The sequence below is a fragment of the Pyrus communis genome, chromosome 3, assembly GCF_041283825.1.
Source record: "Pyrus communis isolate YQ-2024b chromosome 3, ASM4128382v1, whole genome shotgun sequence".
NCBI classification, from domain to species: Eukaryota; Viridiplantae; Streptophyta; class Magnoliopsida; order Rosales; family Rosaceae; genus Pyrus; species Pyrus communis.
This window is the reverse complement of record NC_142567.1, coordinates 23,603,763-23,627,080: the sequence shown is the minus strand read 5'-3', so window position 1 is coordinate 23,627,080 and position 23,318 is coordinate 23,603,763. Positions and strand designations below refer to the sequence as shown.

At 35.9% G+C, this 23,318-nt stretch overlaps 4 protein-coding genes across 4 annotated transcripts; 2 read left to right on the top strand and 2 right to left on the bottom strand.

Moving 5' to 3' along the window:
* The first annotated feature begins 9,993 nt into the window (after nt 1-9,993).
* LOC137716279 (uncharacterized) lies at nt 9,994-12,351 on the top strand. Its single transcript, XM_068455707.2, has 2 exons — nt 9,994-10,143; nt 11,297-12,351. The coding sequence occupies exons 1-2, from the start codon at nt 10,105-10,107 to the stop codon at nt 12,218-12,220; spliced, it is 963 nt and encodes a 320-aa protein (XP_068311808.2). The 5' UTR covers nt 9,994-10,104; the 3' UTR covers nt 12,221-12,351.
* Nucleotides 12,352-13,097: 746 nt separating this feature from the next.
* Nucleotides 13,098-13,700, top strand: LOC137714280 (RING-H2 finger protein ATL66-like). The gene has a single exon (XM_068453525.2). The coding sequence runs from the start codon at nt 13,098-13,100 to the stop codon at nt 13,698-13,700; it is 603 nt and encodes a 200-aa protein (XP_068309626.2).
* Nucleotides 13,701-14,254: 554 nt separating this feature from the next.
* LOC137716281 (large ribosomal subunit protein uL23y) lies at nt 14,255-16,405 on the bottom strand. The gene is made up of 4 exons (XM_068455708.2): nt 16,284-16,405; nt 16,119-16,177; nt 14,660-15,020; nt 14,255-14,560 (listed from the first exon to the last, which is right to left on the bottom strand). Exons 2-4 carry the CDS (start codon nt 16,132-16,134, stop codon nt 14,476-14,478), a joined length of 462 nt encoding a protein of 153 aa, XP_068311809.1. The 5' UTR covers nt 16,135-16,177; nt 16,284-16,405; the 3' UTR covers nt 14,255-14,475.
* A 458-nt stretch (nt 16,406-16,863) lies between these two features.
* RIBA3 (monofunctional riboflavin biosynthesis protein RIBA 3) lies at nt 16,864-20,084 on the bottom strand. The gene is made up of 7 exons (XM_068455945.2): nt 19,827-20,084; nt 19,271-19,601; nt 18,693-18,914; nt 18,096-18,421; nt 17,798-17,927; nt 17,373-17,669; nt 16,864-17,258 (listed from the first exon to the last, which is right to left on the bottom strand). The coding sequence occupies exons 1-7, from the start codon at nt 19,880-19,882 to the stop codon at nt 16,977-16,979; spliced, it is 1,644 nt and encodes a 547-aa protein (XP_068312046.2). The 5' UTR covers nt 19,883-20,084; the 3' UTR covers nt 16,864-16,976.
* Nucleotides 20,085-23,318: the final 3,234 nt, after the last annotated feature.

Genomic DNA, 23,318 nt, shown 5'->3' with positions numbered 1-23,318 from the left:
CTTAATTGCATTTATCTAATTATGATTTATATGATTCGGTGGATAAGGCACCAAAAAAGTGGAGAAAAGTTCTCAGCATGATCGTCATACTCTGTATCGTTTGTTACTAATTTATAACGTACACTACGAGTAAATGACAAAGTTAGCATGTGCAAAATTAACAATTAATATATTCTTTTGCTCAAGTAATATTCTAGTATAATTATGAGTAGAAACTTGTTAAAGGGGGAGACGCTAATTGAAGATTCAGTTAACCTAGCTACACTTAAAGTAAATTATGAATAGATAAAAATAATATATAATAAATAAATTCATAATACTACGTTATAATATGACATGCGAATTAAAAGATTACTTGTAAAAGTTATCAGAAGGAAAAAAGATTCTCACATGAGTGGCAATGATACCTTCTAATTATGAAGATAAAGGGTAATGGTGATTTCTTATTCCCCAATAAACAAATGAGTAACGGAAATGTTTTCTTCTATATATTTTTTTATTTTCCTAAGCAAGAACATGATTTGGTCGACAGGTAAAGTCGTTAACAGTTAGGAGGTAAAAGGGGGAGGTGGTCTCAACTTTATAGGACCATTCTTCAAAGTTAATAAATAGGACCATAGCCCATAGCTTTGTATCATTCTCCATCAACAATTCGACATGCATGCATTCTCTCCAAAACCAGGATGCTATACATATCTATGGACATTAGTGGATTATATACAGTTGAGCTATGATTTTCAAATAATGGAGTCATGATGTCAACTAAAGAAATTTTAGTGAACCATTTTGTTTAACACCTGATCAGAAAATGTCGATTCTTGCCAACATATGTTGAAGGCTTATGCCAACATATGTTAACAACTACTATGAGGTGTACAAGCTTGTCAAAGATGGCTAGAAGAAACTGTACAGTAATGTTGAAGACTGCTAAGGCTTGTCGACTGAGGTATTTCATTGAGCATTTGGTGCGCACAATAAAGTCTCACACAAGAAGAGAGAACAGAAAGATATATATGGATGATAAAAAAATAAAAGAAGAAGGAGGAGGAGGAAATTGTAACTTAGTTTGCCCTAACTATTTATAGGGTCAACTACAATACACATACAAATATACATATAGGTTTTTGAAGTTAGGGACATAGACAACCAATGACACCGTACTGACTCCGCCAATGATTATATTTGTTTTTATTTTCTTAATTGTTAAAGTGTTATGTGTTCAACGCAAAACTTTTAAAAATGATTTTTCCTAAAAATAATGTTTGGTTTCTTTCATTTCTTTGATCAATTTTACATATTTACATATATATTTAATAGGTTTGCACGTACTTATATTAACACACACAATATTTACTTAAATAAAAGTTAAAACTCTAATTGTATAACAAGAAGCTCAACCATTGTAAGTACGATTGGTCAAGCTCCAACAAACTGTCACTAGCCCATATATATGAATTTCATCTCCTAGTACTTTTTTTTTTTTTTTTTTTTTTTTTTTTTGGGAACAAAAACTTCACCTCCTACTTAATTTAGTCACAATTATAGCAACATATACTCCTTACATATGTCACTACGAGGCATCCTCCACAGTTTCATATTACTACATATAATATTTGCTTCATTTAAAAACTACCATGGCCAAAACTATTCATGCAGAAGTTACACTCAATATTGACCCATCTGCATTATTGTTACCCTAGCAGCTCAAACATTTTAAATCCACCCAAATTCATCGTTGAAGAGATCTAAAATCCAACATCGGAAATTTGACAAAATTAAAGATGACTTATATTGAGTGGTTCTAGTTCTAATTATACTAAGACATTTTGTGATAAAATGTATCTTCATACCTACCATACAAACATCAAAATATAAGTCGAGAAGAACATTAGCACGATTAACAGTGGATCTGCTGATATGTTTCTCTCAAATATCGACGAAACTTAGACCTTCATTTTGATTAACATCTCAACATTTAGCTAGTCATATTTGACAACGCAGTTAGTTTATTCACATATAAAAGAGGTACGATATCCTAATTGACAAGTTATAATCAAGTATTAAACTCAACACAAAAATGTATCGTGTTGTATTTACGTTTATCATTAAATGTGAACGGCTAATAGATAAGTCGCACACATCAAAACTTTCATCGATGAACAACACAAATCTTAATAACAATATAAAAATAAAGAGTCAACTAGTGAAGGTGCCCAAACCATAAAGCGAAGATTAAAGAACAAAAACAAATACTAAACACTCACTTAACACACGTATAAGCAAAGTAGATACATTGCATCAATGAGAAGCATATGTTTCTAATTCAGCAGCTTTTGTCCTAAACCAAAACATTTTTAAATTTAGCAAAATTTTTGTCCTCTTCCAAGTCGTAAAAAGAACCGCCAACATTAAGTACAAGATTAAGTAAACTAATCCAACAATTAGAAAAACATTGTGGGAACATCAAAACATTTCTCACTGTCTAGTTGTATGGTACAAGCATACTTATTTTCTTAATCTCAATGAATTAAGGAATAATGGTATAATCAATATTAATCAAGTCGGTGACTGAGATTGAAGTTCAAGGAGGTTTTGTGTCTCAAGGGTGATGTTATTGTGTTTGATAAAAAATTGTGAAAGAGTGCCGAAACCGTTTGTCAGGTATAAAGAAAGAAATATTCTGGTCTTTTCAATGGATTCCTGAAGAAATTATCCATGCATTGTGCCTTTTGTCTCTGTCAGAAAGAGGTTTATCAGGTTGGTTTTGTTGTTGAGAAATGTTAAAAAAGACTCACAAAAGTAAAACTTTTTATAGACTTGTTGACACTTCATATTTTTTATACAATATTTTATAATGTTGGTACGAAAATTAATATTAAATTGTAAGGTGACAGGGAGTTCAATGAGAGTCTCAATTTGATATAGTCCCCTTCGCATTTCTCTCGTTCTTAAATTCAATGAGAAATGTTAAGGAGACTTTTTTAAAAGTGAGACTTTTCATGGACTCTATGCAATCTCATATTTTTAGCACAATATTTTATAATGTTGACATGAAAATTAATAAATTATAAGGTATCAAAAAGTCTATAAAGAGTCTCACTTTAAAAGAATTTCTTTAATGTTTCTCTAATTCATTATTAATTCTATAAATAATACAATCCTTGGCTATCTATGTGAACCTTTCTGCCACCTAATCTGCTGTATATCTGGATGCACCCCATTGCCAAATGGAAATGCAACTAATTAAGATTCTAATATTAACATGTAAAGGGTTTTATTACTTCAAATCAAACTACTGACACCCGCTGATTGATGTAAGTTTCGTATTAATTGATGGGTACATTATTAAAAAAAATATGAATTTTACATCATGATATGTACCAATTGATGACTTAAATTCAGTTGCCCATGTCCGCACAATTTTATAACCTCAAATATTCACAATTTAAAGTACAAAAGATTCGTTCATACATGCATGAATAACTAATCCTGGTAAGTATTTTAGAATTTTGTGTGTTTAAATGAAATGAATGATAAAGCCTAAGAAACACTTACGATATAAAAACTCAATAGTGATTACCTATTAAATCTCTTCCATATATATAATTGTTGACCTTAAAAACTACCAAGTTTACGTGGTGCGCAGGCCGAGTAATTAATAAGCTAACTACGTCATTCGGTTATGTGCGGGGCGTGCCAACTCGTCGGCCGAGGAGTAAAATGTGTTGGTGTTGCGTTGTGCGCACTGTTGACTTCTTGATCCTGCGACTGTGGCCGAGGAAGGAACACGTCTTGGCCTTCGGATTCTAGAGCCTGAAGACAAGGCTGCTAGTTCTGCGAAGTTCAATATCAAATTCGGCTTTCAATGTGCCAATGTAATAACTTGTAACACCTCACTTCGTCAAGAAGGTCAATGAAATGACTTTTGCCAATAAGGATTTGAAAATCCTTCTTGGCCGAGACTTGGATAGATAACCAGTCGGCTCGACGCAATGCTGTTTATCCAAACTAAAGGTGCTCATTGGTCGGCTGATTCTACCGCAACAGTGATGTTTATCCAAACTAAAGATGTTCATCGGTTGCCTTCACAGTGCTGTTTATCCAAATTGAAGATGTGTCGGCAAAAAAGGAAAATAAAAATCTCAAGGTTGTTGAGAGGTTCTGCGTTGAGCGAGAGTTTGCGTAGGGCAGTTTGTGTGTTGAATTGGAGGGGCTTCAATAATGCATTCCCCTCTCTTTATATATAGCAGCGGACCTACTCCTGGCTGAACCAGAGTTGTATTCGGAATAAAACTCCCAAGCCAAATCTGATTAGGATTCGGCCAACCCGAGTTCAAATAGGTTTCTGAACTAAGCTCCATAATGATCTAGGTTCACTCACGTCCTCTCAACGTCTTCAACTCTGAAATCCCCTTGTTGTATCATGACTCGACTTATTCGCTCTTATTTAGATCAATCCTTTTTGCAATAGGACTCGACTGACCTAATTGGACGGCTTATAACCACTGGACGGCCCATAGCATTTTTGAAAGATCCTTGGGTTGAACATAAACTTAAGCTCGGCTCAATAATATTATTTTGGGCCCAAACAATAATATATTGAATCTCTTCATATTGGTAATGGCGAACCTAAAACTTAAGGCTTCATGGGGTTTAGGCACTAAATTCGTACAAGTATGGTAGAAGTTGCATTGTAGAATTGGATCAAGAAGCATACTACATCAACCGTTACGTTGTTGATTTCAGTTTCCTCAGGCAGTTCACAAGGAGATCTAGTACAACCCTAGAAGTTAAGATAATCTTAGCAATTGGGTCCATCCTTCACAATATAATAATTATCTAAACTAAAAGCCAAAGTTTTAAACGAGTAGTTATATTTTACGAGTGAAAATTTGATATTCGAGGTATCTCTACTTCAGAGTAGGTTTCTCCCTCATGCTAATCTCCTCATTTTCTCTCTCTATCTCTAGTTTCTATTGAGAATGAATTTCACATTAATGAGAAAAGTGATTTTGCATGTCCTTATATGTAGTTGGGCTACTCTCTATATTGCAAATTGGTTTTATGGTGTGGAACCTTAACTTTCTTCACGGTATCAAAGCAAGTTGTCCCACGTGTGAAGCCCAGTGGTTACACGTGCTCCACGTCACCCGAGTTGTGTTGTCTACGTGTTAGGCTTGAAAACTTGTTACACGTGAGAGGACATGTTGAGAATGAATCACAAATTGATGAAATGAGGGACATTGCATGTGCTTATAAGTAGTTGGGCTAATCCTCGTATTGTTAACTGGTTTTATGGTGGAGCCTCAACTTCTTCACTCTCACATTTTCCTCTTTGTCTTTCTTTCTCTATAAAAAAAATAAAAAAATAACAACAAGATTGTTGATGTGGCTTAAGCGTAAGGAGGGGATAGATGGGGAGGGAGATTAGGAGATGAGAGAATCCTACTCCCTCTACTTCTTGTCAATACGATTGTCCTTAGTTACATGGAACTTAAACTATCTTTTTAAAAAAATATTATTATTATTATTAAAAAAGGGAGATGGTTCAAAATAATTACAATACTTTAGATAATAGGGGAATTTTGAACCTTGGACGCATGAGTGGAACCAAATACCTTATCCAATAAGATATTGGACCATATGCAACATATAACTATTGACCCTAAAAACTACCAAGACTACGTGGCGCGCAGGGAGAATAATTAATAAGCTAACTACGTCATTCGGTTGTGTGCGGGGTGTGCCAACTCGTCGGTCGAGTTCAGCCGGGGAGTAAAATATGTTGATTTTGCGTTGGGCGCTGCTGAATTCTTGATCTTGCGACTGCGGCCGAGGAAGGAACATACCTCGGCCTTCGGGTTTAGAGCCTAAGGACAAGGCTGCTAGTTCTGCGAAGTTCAATATCAAATTTGGCTTTCAATGTGCCGATTGTAGTAACCTGTATCACCTCACTTCGCTGAGAAGGCTAATGAGATGACCTCTGCCAATAAGGATTCGAAAATCCTTCTCGATCGAGACTTGGATAGATAACCAGTCGGCCTCGACTTAGTGCTGTTTATCCAAACTGAAGGTGCTTCATGGTTGGCTGATTTTACGGCAACAGTGATGTTTATCCAAACTGAAGATGTGTTGGCAGAAAAATGAAAATAAAAATCTTAAGGTTGTTGAGAGGTTTCGCGTAAAGCGAAAGTTTGCGCAGGGCAGTTTTGTGTGTTGAATTGGAGAAAGTCTTTCTGTTACAGTGCACCTTGTATTTATAGTATTCATATTTTCTGCTTGGTAAGATCTAATAATATTGTAGAGTCCAGCTGCAACTTAAACTCGCAGAGCAAAAATTGATCTATGTCAGAGGCCTATCCTTCATATTGTTATCCGTGGCTTTTCAAACAAAGCAAAAACCTATCTAGGCTTCTAGTCTTATCACATCATAATCAGAACTCCCATCAATGCCTTGCTTTATCCCATTAAGACCCAATGCAACTATAAAGCGTTCTTTTTCCATGACATCTGTTCAAGTGCAACCACGCATGCAATGTGAATTGCAATATGTCACTGTAATCCAACTCTTGCACGACATTAGTCAAACACCTATTCAATCTCATCTATATTGTGACATCCCACATCGCCCAGGGGAGTGATCCTTATATGTATATTCTCATATCTACCTAGCACGAGGCCTTTTGGGAGCTCACTGGCTTCGGGTTCCATAGGAACTCCGAAGTTAAGCGAGAAGGGGGCTTGAGCAATCCCATGATGGGTGACCCACTGGGAAGTTGCTCATGAGTTCCCAAAAACAAAACCGTGAGGGCGTGGTCGGGGCCCAAAGCGGACAATATTGTGTTATGGTGGTGGAGCGGGCCCGGGAAGTGGTCCCGCCCCAGGCCGGGATGTGACAATTTGGTATCAGAACCTAACCCTGGTCGCGTGTGTGCCGACGAGGACGTCGGGCCCCTAAAAGGGGTGGATTGTGACATCCCACATCGCCCAGGGGAGTGATCCTTATATGTATATTCCCATATCTACCTAGCACGAGGCCTTTTGGGAGCTCACTGGCTTCGGGTTCCATAGAAACTCCGAAGTTAAGCGAGAAGGGGGCTTGAGCAATCCCATGATGGGTGACCCACTGGGAAGTTACTCGTGAGTTCCCAAAAACAAAACAGTGAGGGCGTGGTCGGGGCCCAAAGCGGACAATATCGTGCTATGGTGGTGGAGCGGGCCCGGGAAGTGGTCCCGCCCTGAGCCGGGATGTGACATATATCCCCTTGTTCTCTTATCTGACAAACATTTAATTTTGATGAAAATTGTTGTTTAACTAAATAGAAAAGTTAACGAATATTCCTTTCGACGACACTCTTCATCATCCTTACTACTTCAAAACCATCTGATTAAATACCTTGCCGCAGGAGTCTCGAAGTTGGAGATATCGTTTGCATCCCATTTATCTTGTTGTGTAAGAAAATATCAAGACGAATCCCATTAAAAGATAATTATTATGATAAAACCATAATATTATCCTTTAATAATAACAAAATTATCTTCACTCGTCCATCCGGCGGTTGAGAGTTATGCTCAATTAACGGCCTTGATTGCACGGACCGATGGTGTAAATTTGAGTCCAAACAATAACGTAAACTATTTCTGCACTTTTTGGTGTAATGTATGATTGTATTAAACAATTATGAGGTAGTTTTGGCATATAGTTGGATCTTATCTGATCGACGCAAAATGAAATTTTTAGAGATATATTTACAGGGAAAGAAATTTTCTTTTTGATGCCATTACCAAATTTCTTGCTAGCGGATGTTTGATTTAGTTGATTTCTATTGTAATGGGGCTTCGAAGACAAATACGATTGCCCCTGAATTTTAGACTATTTTTGGTAAATAATTTTTTTATACAATAGCACTAAACTACAAACTAATGTTAATTTCATAGAATATTATTTTTCAAAATCTTAATAGTTTTTCATGTTGCAACTTCATATGACATACGAACATACTTTTAACCCTCAATCTTGATGGGATCCGCATAAACTCATAATCTCACCCTCTAATCTTGGTGGATATTCACTTAAACTCATAATATCAGCAACTAATCTTGAAGGATTCACTTAATTAATTAAGACTTATTTTTAGCTACGCCACTCCACTTTGCCCTAAAACTCAATTTTGGATCCCATTTTGCTCCCTGAAACTCAAAAATAGTCATTTTACTCTATAAAACTCAAAATTCGTAGGATATTAATGCATAGTGAAAATTATACTATTTTATGTTAATTTCGTCATTTTCGTCATTTTACTCTATAAAACTCGATTTTAATATTTTTTATTGGTAAATGTTAATGCATAGTAAAAAATTATAATCAAATTCATTGTCACATGTGGCATAGTCTTATTAAGTGGTGGGCTCACATATTTTTTAGGGGGCGACTTTTGAGTTTCAGGGTGAAGAGAGAGTCAAAGCGGAATGAACTTTAAGTTTTGGAAAGTAAATGGTGAATTATAAGTTACCACCGACAAAATGAGATTAAAATTAAATTCTAAGGACCGTATCTAAAAATCAGCCTTAATTAAACTCTTAATCCCATAAAAATGAAGCGATATTAACCTGCTTATAATGCAGTAATTTGGAAAAATAATTAACCAATAATGCAGTGAAATAATTTATTTATTTATTGATTTTTTTTAGCACATTGATATTTTTACACTAAGACAAGGGAGAGTTTGACTAAGCCACACAATGAATAGCCCAATTTGATATCGAATTTGTCATCCATGAGATTTGAACTTAAGATCTCTCACTTCTAAGCGACTTAGAAGTGAAATAATTTATTTGAAACATGTAGAAGTAGATTAGCCTCTAAACTAGAGTCCCCCCAAAAGTAAATAACTTTTAAATTAGGGATCAACTTTTCACATTACAAAAATTAACTTTTTGTATTAACTTTTTATTAATTTCCTTTTTAGAATATTGTAAAATAAATATTTTATAAAAACTTCCCAAAGTTGAAAATAATTTAGAACTAATAATTAATGAAAGGGAGTGTTATTCACACACTCTTTTCATATTTTATATATCTTTATTAATTTTTATTTATTGATCTTCTTTAATTTATTCGATTTGACGGTTAGAAATTAAGAGTGGTATGTGAAAAGTAAAAATAAGTATCTGAATAACGACACCCTTAATGAAAAAGGGCAGCAAACATCTCACCGTTGATTGGCCAATGCCAATCCTAAAATAAATCTTGCCATTATCAACCAATATGGAGGGGCATACCATTACCCATCGCGCTCCGCCGCTCTACAATTACAAGTCTCATCCAGACAAGGTGAGCGCCGGGGGGGCAATTTCATTTAAAATAGGGGTATTTATGGGAAGTCACCATCTACACATAATGCAAAACCGCGTAAAATCCTCGACACAAAAATATATCAAATCAGAAGGTTCTATATTTATTTGAGAATTGAGAGGGAATTTTTTTATTTTTTATTTATTTTGGGATAGAGAGAGAAATAAATGAAGATTTTTGCATTTCATTTTTTTCTCTTAGGTTTTCAGTCGATTAAATGAATTTTTTTTTGTTACAATTGAGATTTCGAATCTTACACTTAGCATACTCATATATATCACTCTGCACTTATTCTCGCAATTAGGCAACCGCAAAATTTTTTATGCATTCAAACAAGTAACCAAGTGCATATATAAAAACGATAGTGAAAATCACTAAAAAAAATTTGTCTAAATTTCTTACACGTAACAAATTATTTTGTTTTGGGTAAGAGACAAGGGTCCTTAAAGAATGGGAAATATTTGAAGGAAATTTAATTTAATTGGAACCTCCAAAAATTAAAAATGATTAATTTAATTTAATTTAATTTAAGGACATATTTCTTAATTTTCTTTGAGGTGGGTTGGGCATTTTATGGATCCTTGTGAGAAAGCCATCACTCTCTGTTCTGCTGTCTCATTTGCCTCTTTCTCCTTCTATAAATTTGTCACATTTAGCCTTACTATTGTCTTTAACTCCTAATTCTCTCATTTTTCTTCTCCCTTCTCTTCCCTTCTTCCATTTTCTCACCAGAGGTTGAAAATCTTCCAATGGAGGAACTGGGTTCTCTGTGGACTACTAATCCTGAGGTGGGTTCCTCCTCATTTTTTCTTCTAAGCGCCATCTTTTGTTGGGTTCTTCTTGTTTGTGTTGCAGTTCAATGAAAGTTTGCTGCTTTTTTTTTTTTTTTTTTTTTTTTTGCTTCAATTCTGTGTTTTTATGGTGGTTTTTCAAGTTTGTGCTGCAATATTTTCACATTCATTGCCCTTCTGGTTCATCTTTCAGTTCTTTTATGTGAATTAAATTGTTAGTGATGGATCTTCCATATCTGCGTGGAATTCAACTTTTAAAGTTTTCAGTTTTCACAATTTCTGGTTTCTGTTAAACATTTTACTTTCCAAGACTATTTTTCTTATGATTTTTTTTTTCCTGCAGCTTCATTAGAAAGTAAAGGGTCCTGTAATTCTGTGAATGAAAATTTTGTCTGTGTTTTTTTTTGGTTCACGAGACGATATTCAATTATAAACTATTTTAATTTACGAGGTTAATTGGCTTAATTTACGTCTGCAACTTGAATTCTGTGAATAAAAACTATCTTACAGTTATATGTAAATTATTGAAAAATGCGTACCTTTACTATTAATACATGTTATGAACAGAATATGCAGAATCTTTCGGCTCTAATGTGTTTGTAGTATTGAATCTTGATGGAAGCTTTGTAAATTATTTCATGACTTCAAGGAGTTTATAGGACCCAGTTCTCTGATTTCGGTTACAGGGGTAGGTTTTAATGGAAATTCCTTATATATTTGCCCCTCTTTTTTCACCCCTTTTCTCTTATTTCAAAAAGAAATGCAGGATTTGTTGACCTGGACGTGGGATTTGCATGGGCCCTTTTTGGGTTTTCACTTTTCTTCCTAACTTTGAAATACCATGATTTTGTTTTGATCCTCCTCCTTTATGTTCCTGTTGAGAACTTTTGGGGTTTTCGGTGTTCACGTTGTTGTTTGAAACTGTGGCCTTTGATGTTCGTTTTGGTTTGTCTGATCTTGAAAATGTTTTGAGTGTGACAGTCTCACCGTCTGATGTTACTAATTCATGTGTTATGATTTGAGTTTATTCACGAAGAGATTGTTTTTGGTCTTTTCTATTATGTTCAGAATTGTTCTTTTTATGTTCTTCAATTTATTTATATTGATGGATTTTGCAACTCATCTCTCAAATCCTGTTTCGAATTGACAGAGCGCTGAGGAGCTGAAGCAGAAGCTTCTGTACGCAACCCTTGAGCTAGAATCTGTAAAAACACGCGCAACGGATGAAATCCGGAAACGCGAGGAGAATGTGAAGAAACTAGTCAATCTTCTAAACGTTGCATACAAAGAAAGACAAGATGCCGTGGATCAGCTACAAAAGCTCATAAACAAGATCATGCCTTCAAGTCCAATGGAACTCCCCCTCAACATGTTTCCTCATGAAAGTACACTTTTGCTTCCCACCAAAGCAAACTCAAGCATAACTGAATCCAACAGCCTCTCTGAAACCTACAATCCCCAAAAATCGCACGCCTCTTCCTCTGTGGACTCCTTATTCGATGCGGTTTCTTCACCTGAGTTTTCGAACATGAACATGGCTGAATCTGGCTGCATTCCTTTTGTGAAGCAGCAGCCTCTGGTGCAAGAATATAATGGCATTGTATCTGCTGGTGTAGTCTCTTCAGGGATGATCAAACCTGACCCGGCTTCTCAAGTGATTGACAATTTTGTTAAAGGAAAGATTTTGCCTCAACAGGGCAAGCTCTTGCAGACTGTGATGGAAGCCGGTCCACTGCTCCAGACGCTTCTTGTTTCCGGGCCAATGCCTCGTTGGCGAAACCCCCCTCCTTTGCAGCCCTTCAAAATCCCATCTGTTTCAATCAAAGGCTGTGAAGCTGCTGCAACCTTCAACCAGAAATCAGTGGGAAATACTAGTTATGTTGTTCATAAGCCAATCAACTCCGCGTCATATCCTGAGATGTCTCAAGGGTTTTCGCAGACATGTTCGGCTTCCATGTTGAACTTCAACAACGGTGGTGCTTCTGTTTCATGCCTGAACAATGCAAGGATGTTGGCTTCGAATTCCGGCATTGACCACCAATTTTCGATTGGCAAGCGGCAGAGGCTTCAATGAGATTTTGGTGAACTTTTGCTTCTTAAATTTTTGTGTAAAAAATTGAAGTTTGAGAGGGTTGAGGGTGTAAAAATGGGATACTTTAGTTTTTTGGGGGTTTCAATTTTAAATGACATAGCCATTTAACTTCAGTTTTATCCTTTTTTGCTTGTTTTTTTTTACATCAAGATGCTTCTGTTTGCCAGTTCATTTGCATAGGGAAAATTAATAAGTAAAGATCATATTGGTCCAACACTACATGCACCAAATCAAATTCTAAAATTTCGGATTCCAACTGATGCGACAGTGTTTCATTTGTTCTTTAGCAGTATAATCACGTCAAGCTCTTAAATTGCATGATATTAGTGGGAGCTTAAGTGGGGCCAAATACAGAAAATCTCATGCTTTTGTGAGAGCTACTCTACGGATAACGTGATTCAGATGGCCCTACAAAGTTTTACTCGTAATGCTTATCATCAACTAATGGTGAAAAGAAAATCTTCCCTCGATTTGGAAGTATGGAGTAGAAATACTAAACTATCATAGCTTCATGTTTTCTCTCTCTCTCAACACCCGAGCAAAAAGTATACAAACCTTCAATTTTTGTGCTGTTTAATCTGTAGTTCCCTTGTTTGAAACTACACTTCGAGGTTTGTCATTTAACAAAATCAGAATCCAACTTTGGTATTATCTACCACAACACAAACACATTTAGCAGCTCATATAATTTTGGTATCCACATCTTTTTTATCATTGATTTAATCGTTGAAATCTTTAATTAAATTGATTTGTTTGCTAATCACCCCTATTTAATCAGCAATACAGCTTAATACAAAGCGCTTTTGGGAAATCATTTTGGTAATTAATCTCTACTTACAGAACTTTTGGTTAGATAAGCATGTCTTCAGGCTCCCAAGATACAAATTGGAAATCATGGATCATACCTTATGTTGCTCCTATTTGCATCTTCACCCTCCTCTTCGGTTACTACAAGATACTCCGACTGCTTTGTAGACCACTTGAGAGCGCGGGCTTATCGAGAAACCCGAACCAAAGTCGTGTACTGAGCGAATTCAACCCAGACGATCCCTCGCTGCAGTTTCAGCGCAACGGACTTGACTTCTCAATTGCTCGGTCTCTTCCCGTGACTCAGTTCAAGAAGAAAGATGAAGCTGAGGCTGCAGAACGGAGCCCCGGCCAGAGCAATACAGACTGCGCAATCTGCTTGGGGGAATTCGACGACGGGGAATGGCTAAAAGAACTACCGAAATGCTCCCATGAATTCCACATTTCTTGCATAGACGCTTGGTTTGTGTCTCACTCAAACTGTCCCATATGCAGATCACAGGTCTCTGATTTGATGCGTGATCCTCCTGTTCCTACGCAAACTCCAGAAGAAACATTGAGCCAAGACGAAGTTGAAGAAAGGGCGGTGAATTTCGAATTGCTGCGATCTGCCGTCATAGATGCAATCCGCCATCGTGGAGATCTCATGACATGAAGCAAGATATGCTCACTGATTTTTTTCCAATCCAAAAGATGAGAGAAACAATGAATTGCATAGATGCTCAAGACAAAGCTGTAGAATCCAGACCGGGGATGGTGTTTAGGATTAGAGAAACAATGACTTGCATAGATACGACTCAGCCTTTGCCTTAACCTGTTTCCGGCAAAAGGTCGAAGATGTAGAATCCGAACTGAAGCATTTGCTCTCCATGTATATTATATTTCCAGCATTGTCGTACATGTTATGTTATCAAACTTCGGAGAGAACCACCCATTCAAACAACAATCAACATTAATATAGTGGACTTCAAACTTTCTTTTATCGGATGCAAATGAAACTTGAGTTTGAAGCAACCCAGAAACCTTTGCCTCACTACCCACCTAGCCGCCTCCCTACAAACATGACGGTAGATCAACAATTGCATGACTTTCAACTACAGACGGTGGTGATTCTCACCATGCAACGCCGTCAACCATACCATCATTGTATGAACACAGTTACAAAGAACGGATGGATCATAAGTTCATAAAACATTTAGGCATTAACCATTACTTAAAATGTAAAATGTCATTGCATATGAAAATGACTGCTCAATCAAATAATGTTCCAAAATCTATTAAACTTTCACGCCTACAAGGTCAGAACTGCAGTTAAAACCACAAAAGATAGAGACAGGTAATCGGGTATCAAAAGTTGTTAAAACTTCAAAACTAAAACCAAGTCCGAACTCACAGAACTCTCTTCCTCTTAATGGAGCTTTACTACTACATTAGATGATACCGATTTTGTTTGCCACATCCAAAGCATCGTAGTCAGGGGTCAGCCTAACATAAGCCTTTTTGGTACCATCGGGCCTGGATCAAAAAAGATATTCAGATTATCAGATCATTCAACGAAGATGCACAGAACGTAACACAAGCCAGTAATCTTTACTGAAATTGCAATTTACTAACCTGATCAAGGTATTCACTTTCTTGGTCTGAATGTCGTACATCTTCTTCACAGCATCCTTGATTTTCTTTTTGTCAGCACGTATGTCAACAATGAAGACCAAAGTGTTGTTGTCTTCAATCTTCTTCATTGCAGACTCAGTGGTCAGAGGATACTTCAATATCTGATAATGATCAAGCTTGTTCCTCGGAGTAGCACTAACACGAGGGTACTTAGGGTTCCTCTCCTTTTTCAATGTCCTAGGGCGGTGAAATGTAACTGAGGTTCTGATCTTCTTAACTTTCTTAACAATAGGTCCAGATTTCAAAGCCCTTGCAGCCTTCACAGCTTGTGACTTTGGGTCAGCCTTTTTAGAAACATCAGCTGCAAAAGATATGCAGTGGTCAGATAGACGCTATTTAAAATTTTATCCATATAAATTTTCCCGTAGCTCATTGGAGAGGGGAAAGTCGAAAGGGTACTTACGGGAAATAACATACTAAAGGCCAATGAGTATGGCAATTAAGAGTGGAAATGAATTTGCATCACCTATGGTTACTGATTAAACAAAACCCAAACCATTGCAGGGCTAATTACATCTTGTCAATAACTACGGGTAGAAGCGATGAAAATGTGCAAGCACAAGCTAACGTTAACAGGCATTGACTTATAACTAGATAGATAGAATTTATTTCTTCCAAATACTCCAAAATTCTGCTACCATCAACCAATAATGCTAGCAGACAAGTCATAATTATAACCCACACTCTAAGATGTTCAAATCCACTTGACTATGAGTTTATAACTTTTGTCTTCCAATTCCCTTGATACCCCTGGAGTCTGACGACACCCGCACATGAAACTCAAACGAAACTAGACTCCAAACGTGCCATTCAATTGACTAAACATTTGAATTCTAAGGGAGACCCATGCATCCGAGTGTGAAAGGTATCATAAGAACTAAATCACCGATACATTCAAGTGCAGTTAACGACGGAGATGTAAATAGAAAAGGGAAACATGTGGGTGTAAACTGAATACGATGACGAAGCACTAAATCACCGATACATTCGTGTGCAGTTGATGAAGTAACATATGGAGTCCAATACAACCATTAAAACTAACATAACTAAATAGCACGATAAAGTTTTTCTTATAACAGGCCAACCATACACAATGATAAAAGGTTAAACTAAGAAATTAGGGTGCACACAAACATAGAATAATCCTAATCCACTGTTTCTCAGAAAATGCAGCATTCAGCATTAGGGTTTTAGACACACAAGAACCCAAAAGATTCTCCGGCGACGACAATTTGGTAAATTGAGTTCATTTTTCACTAACTAATACTAAGAAATCATGACAAGAGAAATAAAATATATCGAGATTTCGAGACAATAACTCGATTTTCCTCCATTTTCTCAGTAACCAAACAGTACCATAGGAAAATTGAAAATGAAAATGAGAATAAAGGGGCAGTACCTTTAGCTGGAGCCATTGATGCCGACGAAGAAGCCCTGGTTGTATTCCCAAATCACCACCTGGAAATTGTAAAAGGACACACAAAAACAGCAGCACGTAAATTTCAATACTTTCTCAGTTTTCAAAAGCGCGTATGTGCAGAGAGAGAGAGAGAGAGAGAGAGACCTGCCAATCTGCGGGCGGGAAGCTGAACCAGTAGGGTTTGGAATGGAGGAAGGGATTATATATAGTAAAGGAAATTACATAACTGCCCATGTAAATTATTTTATTCACCCGCATCAGCATATGGCCTTTCTCACGGGACGTTTATAGCTTTTCTAAAAAGCACTTTTGATAAAAGTATTTTTGTTAAGTAAAATGTTCAATTTGATTAAAATTTAAGTGCTTCCTATAGGTAAGTACTTCTCTAAAAGAAATCATTTTGTGACCCAAAATTGCTTTTAACTTTTTCTATCAAATGAAGGCAGAGACGTTTCATAAAACACGTTTAGTTATTTCAAAATCAACTCTAAACATTCCTTAGTTTACAACTCAAAGTAAGCAATCTATTGTTCCACGAGGACAATTTGTTATGCACCTTATCAATGACACTCTTGTAAGTAGTCATAAGAATCAAATTTCAAGATGTATGTTCATCACTATAAGTTCATTAATTATTATGGTTAATATTAATATTATTTAATATTGACATATATCTTATCCGACATTTCAGACAAAAATACTATTAAACGAAGGGCTAGTTCCGTTATAATAATCCCCATAAGTAGATAGAAAATGATTGTGGAATCAATAACAAAATCGATGAATTACTCTGTGGTACAAAAAATAAATCCTTAAATATCTGTACATGTGTGAAAGCTACGTATAATTTGAACCTTCAGTATTTCCTGATTCCGGCAGACCTTGGTCATTTACATTAGGTTTGATGAACAATCCATCTGAAAGTCCTTGAATATCAGAACCGTAAACATGTCCCATCTTCGTTCTTTTTGTTTCCAAGTAGGTCTTGTTTTCCTCTGTGATTGGTGTCAAAACCGGAACCCTCCCGACCACGGCCAACCCGTATCCCTTTAGACCGGTGAACTTTGCCGGGTTGTTCGTCATTAGCCTCATCGTTCGGACACCTATGTCTCTCAATATCTGCCCACAATTATTCAAACAATCGTATAGTAAGTCACACAGTCTGCAATTTCCAAAAAATGTTCTTATATGTGCGGTCGAAATTCATAGTCTGATAATATAAGTGAAACTAACCTGGGCACCGATCCCATATTCACGAGAATCAACAGATAGTCCGAGTTCTATGTTGGCCTGGACGGTGTCATGGCCTTGATCCTGCAGATTATAGGCTTGAAGTTTGTGACCTAGACCAATGCCTCTTCCTTCATGACCTCTGAGGTACACAACGACTCCTCGACCGGCTTGTTCGATTAGCTGCATTGCCAAATCCAACTGGTTTCCACAGTCACACCGCGCTGATCCGAAAATATCTCCTGTCAAACACTCCGAATGCACTCTTACTAGCACATCTTGTCCATTTCCAATGCTTCCCTGTTGATGTCCATTAGCTTTAGCAGCAAAGTTCGGTACAAATAATGTTGCAGTTTGCTGTAACATGCCAAATGAACCATCTTCTCGTTTTTGTACAGGAAAATAAGAAGGGTTAGGTTAATTTATACCTTTACAACTGCAACATGTTCTGTTCCGTCTAGCTTCGACCGATAGCAATAGGCTTGAAATAGACCCCATTTTGTAGGTAGACGCGAAACGGCTTTTCTTTCAACTAATTTTTCCCTCTTTCTCCTGTACCTGTTAGCATAAGTAACATTTGTTGTTGAGGCTCCCTTTTTTTTCTATTGATACAAGCGATGCGGTGGGATGAGAGATCCAAACATTCAATCTCGCTCAAATGTAAACGCTCTTAACTGCTTGAGCTACAAAATTCTGAAAGTTACGATTGAATTAGATTATTATTACCTGATCAAATCAGTAATGGAGACAATTGGAATGGAATGCTCCAACGACAATGTCCTCAAATTGGATAAAGAGGACATAGAGCCGTCATCGGCATCAACTACTGCTGAAAGAACAGACACCGGCCTTAAGCCGGCCAGAACAACGAGATCAACTGAAGCCTCAGTGTGACCGGCTCTCCTAAGAACCCCGCCGTTTCGGTACTTGAGGGGAAACACATGGCCAGGCCTTCTGAAGTCCTTCGGTTTAGAATCATTAGATGATAGAGCAGCCACAGTTTTTGCCCTGTCTGCAGCTGAGACTCCGGTTGATGTTCCAACTTTTGCATCCTTTAAAACCAAGAAAAAAGAACGCCATTCACAAAGTAAGCCCTTCAAAACGAATCCACCCATTTATGTTATAACATATAAATTTATTTACTAATACGATATTCGATGTTTACGATACATCTCATTCATATTATAACACGTAAATTAGTAACATCACGTGACAGTGTGACTGTCACACAAAAATAATGCCATCCGAAACTCCTTCATGGCCCAAAACTCTTAGTAGCATAGATCTAAGGAGTATTCTGGGGCAATGCTAAAGCATTGTTACCACTGTGATTGTGAATGTGGGAGCAGAAGAGTCTTCATCTTCAGTCTCCGGTGACATGAGAGGAAGCTCCAATCTTTCAAGATCCTCCTCCATCATGCCTACTGAGACAATCCCAGACCCCTGCTTGATCATGAACGCTACGTTTTTCGGGTTTGCAAACGACGCGGCCATGACTAGGTTTCCTTCAACTCCCCCATTTTCATCATCTACAACAATCACAAACTAAACGTAAAAGAGAAAAAGAAAAAACAAATCAATGGCAGTTCACATAAAATACACCATTGTTAAGAGGTGCATCAGTAGCACAAGTATTAGTTACTAGTATATATAAATTAACGCTCGTTGGAATTGTTTTTAAAATTACTGAAACGCTTTTAGAGGAAAAAAATTTGGATTCCAAAAGCACTTGAGGTACTTTCTAGAAGAAGCGTAGTTATGTGCATCTTTTAGGAAGCATTTTAAATGTTTTTCCAAAATTCACTTGTGTTTTTACTAAGGTTTCACAAACATTTTCAACAAAAGCGTTTTCAGTGAGTTTAATAACAATTCCAAACAAGCCAAGATTAGTTAGTCCAAACCTTTCCTTGGCGTAATGTGTTAAGCGCCTGCTCTATGGAAGAGTAGCCGTCAGATGGGCAATCAGGGTCACCCTCAGCATCACTAACAAAGAAATCAACGGTCTCCGGTGTGATCTCCGCATCCAACGTCCCAAATGGTCCTGCCGAAGCTGACTCATCTAACCCACCCAACAGCGAACCATTTTCACTCCCCTTCAAATAATTAGCATCACCAAAGAGGTTATTCCCAGCTGCTCCTACACTACTTTCAGACACCCCAATAGCCCAACAAGTCGGATTTAACCAACTCTGCCTGAACAGACATTGACGAACTGCGAGAGATCGATGCAAGCTGCGACATAATCACCCACGTTAACAAAAACAACGGGAGAGTGTTGGTCTGGTGACATCCAGTCTCCACTTTGTCGGACAAAACTCAAAATTCATATCTCATAAGCGGTAGTAATTAATTAATATAAATAAATAAACATCACTGATGTCTCAAAAACAACGAGAACGAGGATCTTATGGACGACAGTTGTTGAATAATAAAAAAAGAGAGACGGAGAAAGCGTACCTTGAGCTAGAGAGGATATAAGGGAAGAGGGGGTGAGGAGCTCGAGCAGAGTCCATGAGCAGGAGACTTCAACTTCTTCTCTTCTGTAATTGTTCTTCTTTTGGCAAAAGCAGAAGCTGCATAGTTACGTGTACTGCATGAAGGGAAAAAAGACGACCTCTAGTTGTGGATGTGTTTTGCAAACTTTTGCAACCGGAGGAGTTATCCAAAACTTGAGTAATTTTGTACGGAATTGTGAGCCACATTATTTATGTACATGTGTAGGCCTTTTTGGTTACTTTGTCGACGACAAAATAGAAAGAAAAAAAGAAGGTATGGTGTCGGTTGGATTTGCCTTAAAACAAATTATAATCTTGATCTAGAAAAATAATTATAGTTTAGTTTCAGAGGATAAAAATAAGAGAATAAGCAACGAAAGTTAGGATAAACTACTAGAAAACTTAATTAATAAATTTTGTGTAACGAATATGACTATTTGATTTAAGCGGCATTTTATCTTTATTTTGTTGAAATTTTATTTTTTTAGGACATCGATATTTTTATGTTAAGCCGCACAACGGGCAGTTTAATTTATCGAATTCGCCATTCACGAGATTCGAATCTAAGACTTTTCACTTCTAAGCGAAGAGGAATACCACTAGATCATAGTACTATGTGACTTATTTTGTTGAACTAAGTGCTAAGTTCAAATATCACGAACACACATTTTTAATCAACAAAATGAATGTCAAGTTTTGATGCACATGCCTAGGTTTTAAAATTTTGAGACTAAAGATTTATGCATTTTAGAGTTTTGATTAAACATTTTCCTACAATTTATGACATCACCCCGATCCAAAAATTCGTTAGGGATTCCGTCCGTGCACCAGGCACATGGGGGCGCGTGAGGCTTCAGAAATTTTTTTTTTAAATATCGGGGTGTGTCAATTTAGGTGCCACATGGATTAGAAGTAATTTTTTTTATAATTTAAATTACCCAACTTGCCAGTATATAAATATACCTTTTAATTCCCAGATAATACATCAAAACTTATAAAATCTTGTAGAATTTAATTCCAATAAAAAGTCTTTCAAAATACCCATGAATGCGACTTGCTATTATATTTAATATACCTTTTAATTTTCTTAGATAATATCTAAAAACTCCTAAAAACTTGTAGATAAATATTGTAGTATTCAATTTTAATAAAAAAAGTCTTTCAAATTACACATGAAACGTAGATTTCTTCTTGGTACATATTTGATACATTACTTAATATATCTTCTTGGTACATATTTGGTATGTTTGTTTTCTTTCTTGTATGTATTTGGTGCGTTTATATTTATTTAAAAAAAAAAACATATTTGGTACATATATTTTCTCTTGATTAAACATATATTTCTCCTTGGCACATATTTGGTAGGTTACTTTATATATCTTCTTGGTACGTATTTGGTACGTTCATATTTCTTTTTTGTATGTATTTGATACATTTATATATTATTTTGGTACGTTTATATTTATTTAAAAATACATATTTGGTACGTTACTTTATATATCTTCTTGGTACGTATTCGGTACGTTTAAATATATTATCTGAATGTACCAGCTTTAAGCCTCCGAAAGTAGAGAATACATCTAATTATCTCACATGATATCAATATAAAATAGTGAAAACAACCACTGATTGAAATGGATAAGTCCATTCAAAATTCAAAATTGAGGATCACAGAATTCTAACGTGGGAGAAGAAACCATACGACTTAAACATGGGAGAAGAAACTAACTTCCTAAAAAAAAGGCCACGTACAAAAATATATCAACCTAAAAAGATATATATGGAATTTAATAATTAACATTTTAAATTAAAAAACACACAATAATTAGGGATGGCAACGGTTCGGTTTGGGGATGGAAATGCTACATCCATCCCCATAACCATGAAAATTAACCATATCCATAACCGTAAATTAACCATCGGGGATTATCCATAACCATATCCACCGGGTAACGGATTTTCAATCGGTTATCGGTTATATCCATCTTCGTCAAAAAACAAAAAAAAATTATATTCATCCAATTGACGCATTATAAATTTTAGTAGATACTAATTCCGTCATTAAATAGCAACATCCAATTACAAAAAACATAACAATATATTTGAAGTTGTTCATGATAACATGCACCAATTTCTTGACAGTAAGACTCTTGAAGAGAGATGAATTTGATAAACTTGTAACATTTGATAATTGATATATAAAATGATTCAATGACTTAATTTGGTTGAGTATAACAATAAGAGTATTGAACTGATGAGGTTGTTGTTATGCCCATGCATGATGTTTGGTGTATAATACAGATAGAATAGGGTTTGATGCATGCATAATGAATTAATATAAGGAGGGTTCGGTAAATTGAATAAAATTATATTATATATCATATATATATATATAATATTCGGGTCGGATTCGGGGACGAATTAGGGACCCCTATAACCATATCCAAAACCATAACCAAATAAAGTTTACGGTTTTTCTCCATATCCATATCATACTCGAATTTTCATATCCAAATCCAATCCATTCGGATGGTTATCTACGGTTATCGGGTTTAACGGTTAGAATTGTCATCCCTAACAATAATTACATGTAATCTAAATAAATATAAAAATGCTGACATGGCTATTATTTAGGCGTTCTAATCAAATTTCAATATAGAACCAATGTTTAATCTAAAGAGTATTAAAAAAATTCGGGAGATTCTAATTTTCCTTAAAAAAAAACAAAATAAGATGTGGCATATGAAATTCATAAATTACATTGAAAACAATAAGAAGATGAAAAGCTATAAAAAAAAAAAAAAAATTGGGTAACAAAGGGCTAAATGCCCAATAAAGTGAAACTAAAATGAATTTCACAAAAAGCATAACGGAGTCAACCATTCCAATTTATATCTAACAGCTTCCGACAATCCTGCACCAGTTTGCGATGATGATAATTGTCATGTCACAAACCCCTTACAGATAAGGTTCACGTATTATTACATCGCGTTAATAAATCATCTTTAAAATTATTTTTCTGACCAAATAAACTGTCGATCTTGCACTGTAATATTTTCAGATTTTTCCTTGCTTACTAAAAAAAAAAAAAAATAAATGAAAACAATTTAAAAACTTTCAGTTTTTAATCAAAATGATAAAAATGTATTGTAAATAAATAGTATTAGATGTGATTTTTTTACGGGTGTGTGGATTTTTGTCTATTGATTTGTCACACACCTTTTTTACTTCTTACACGCCATTTGTTAATTTATGTTTGTTGATCTTATTTAATTTATTCGATTTGACGGTAGAAAATTAGAAAAGTGTGTGAGAAATAAAAAGAGATGTGTAATATCACACCATTTTTAACTAAAAATATCATTTTTGTTATAAATAAACATTACCGAAAATATTTCATTAAATCTCTCTCTAAAAAAAAACCTATTTCCAGTTTTTCTAAAAAAAAAAGTCT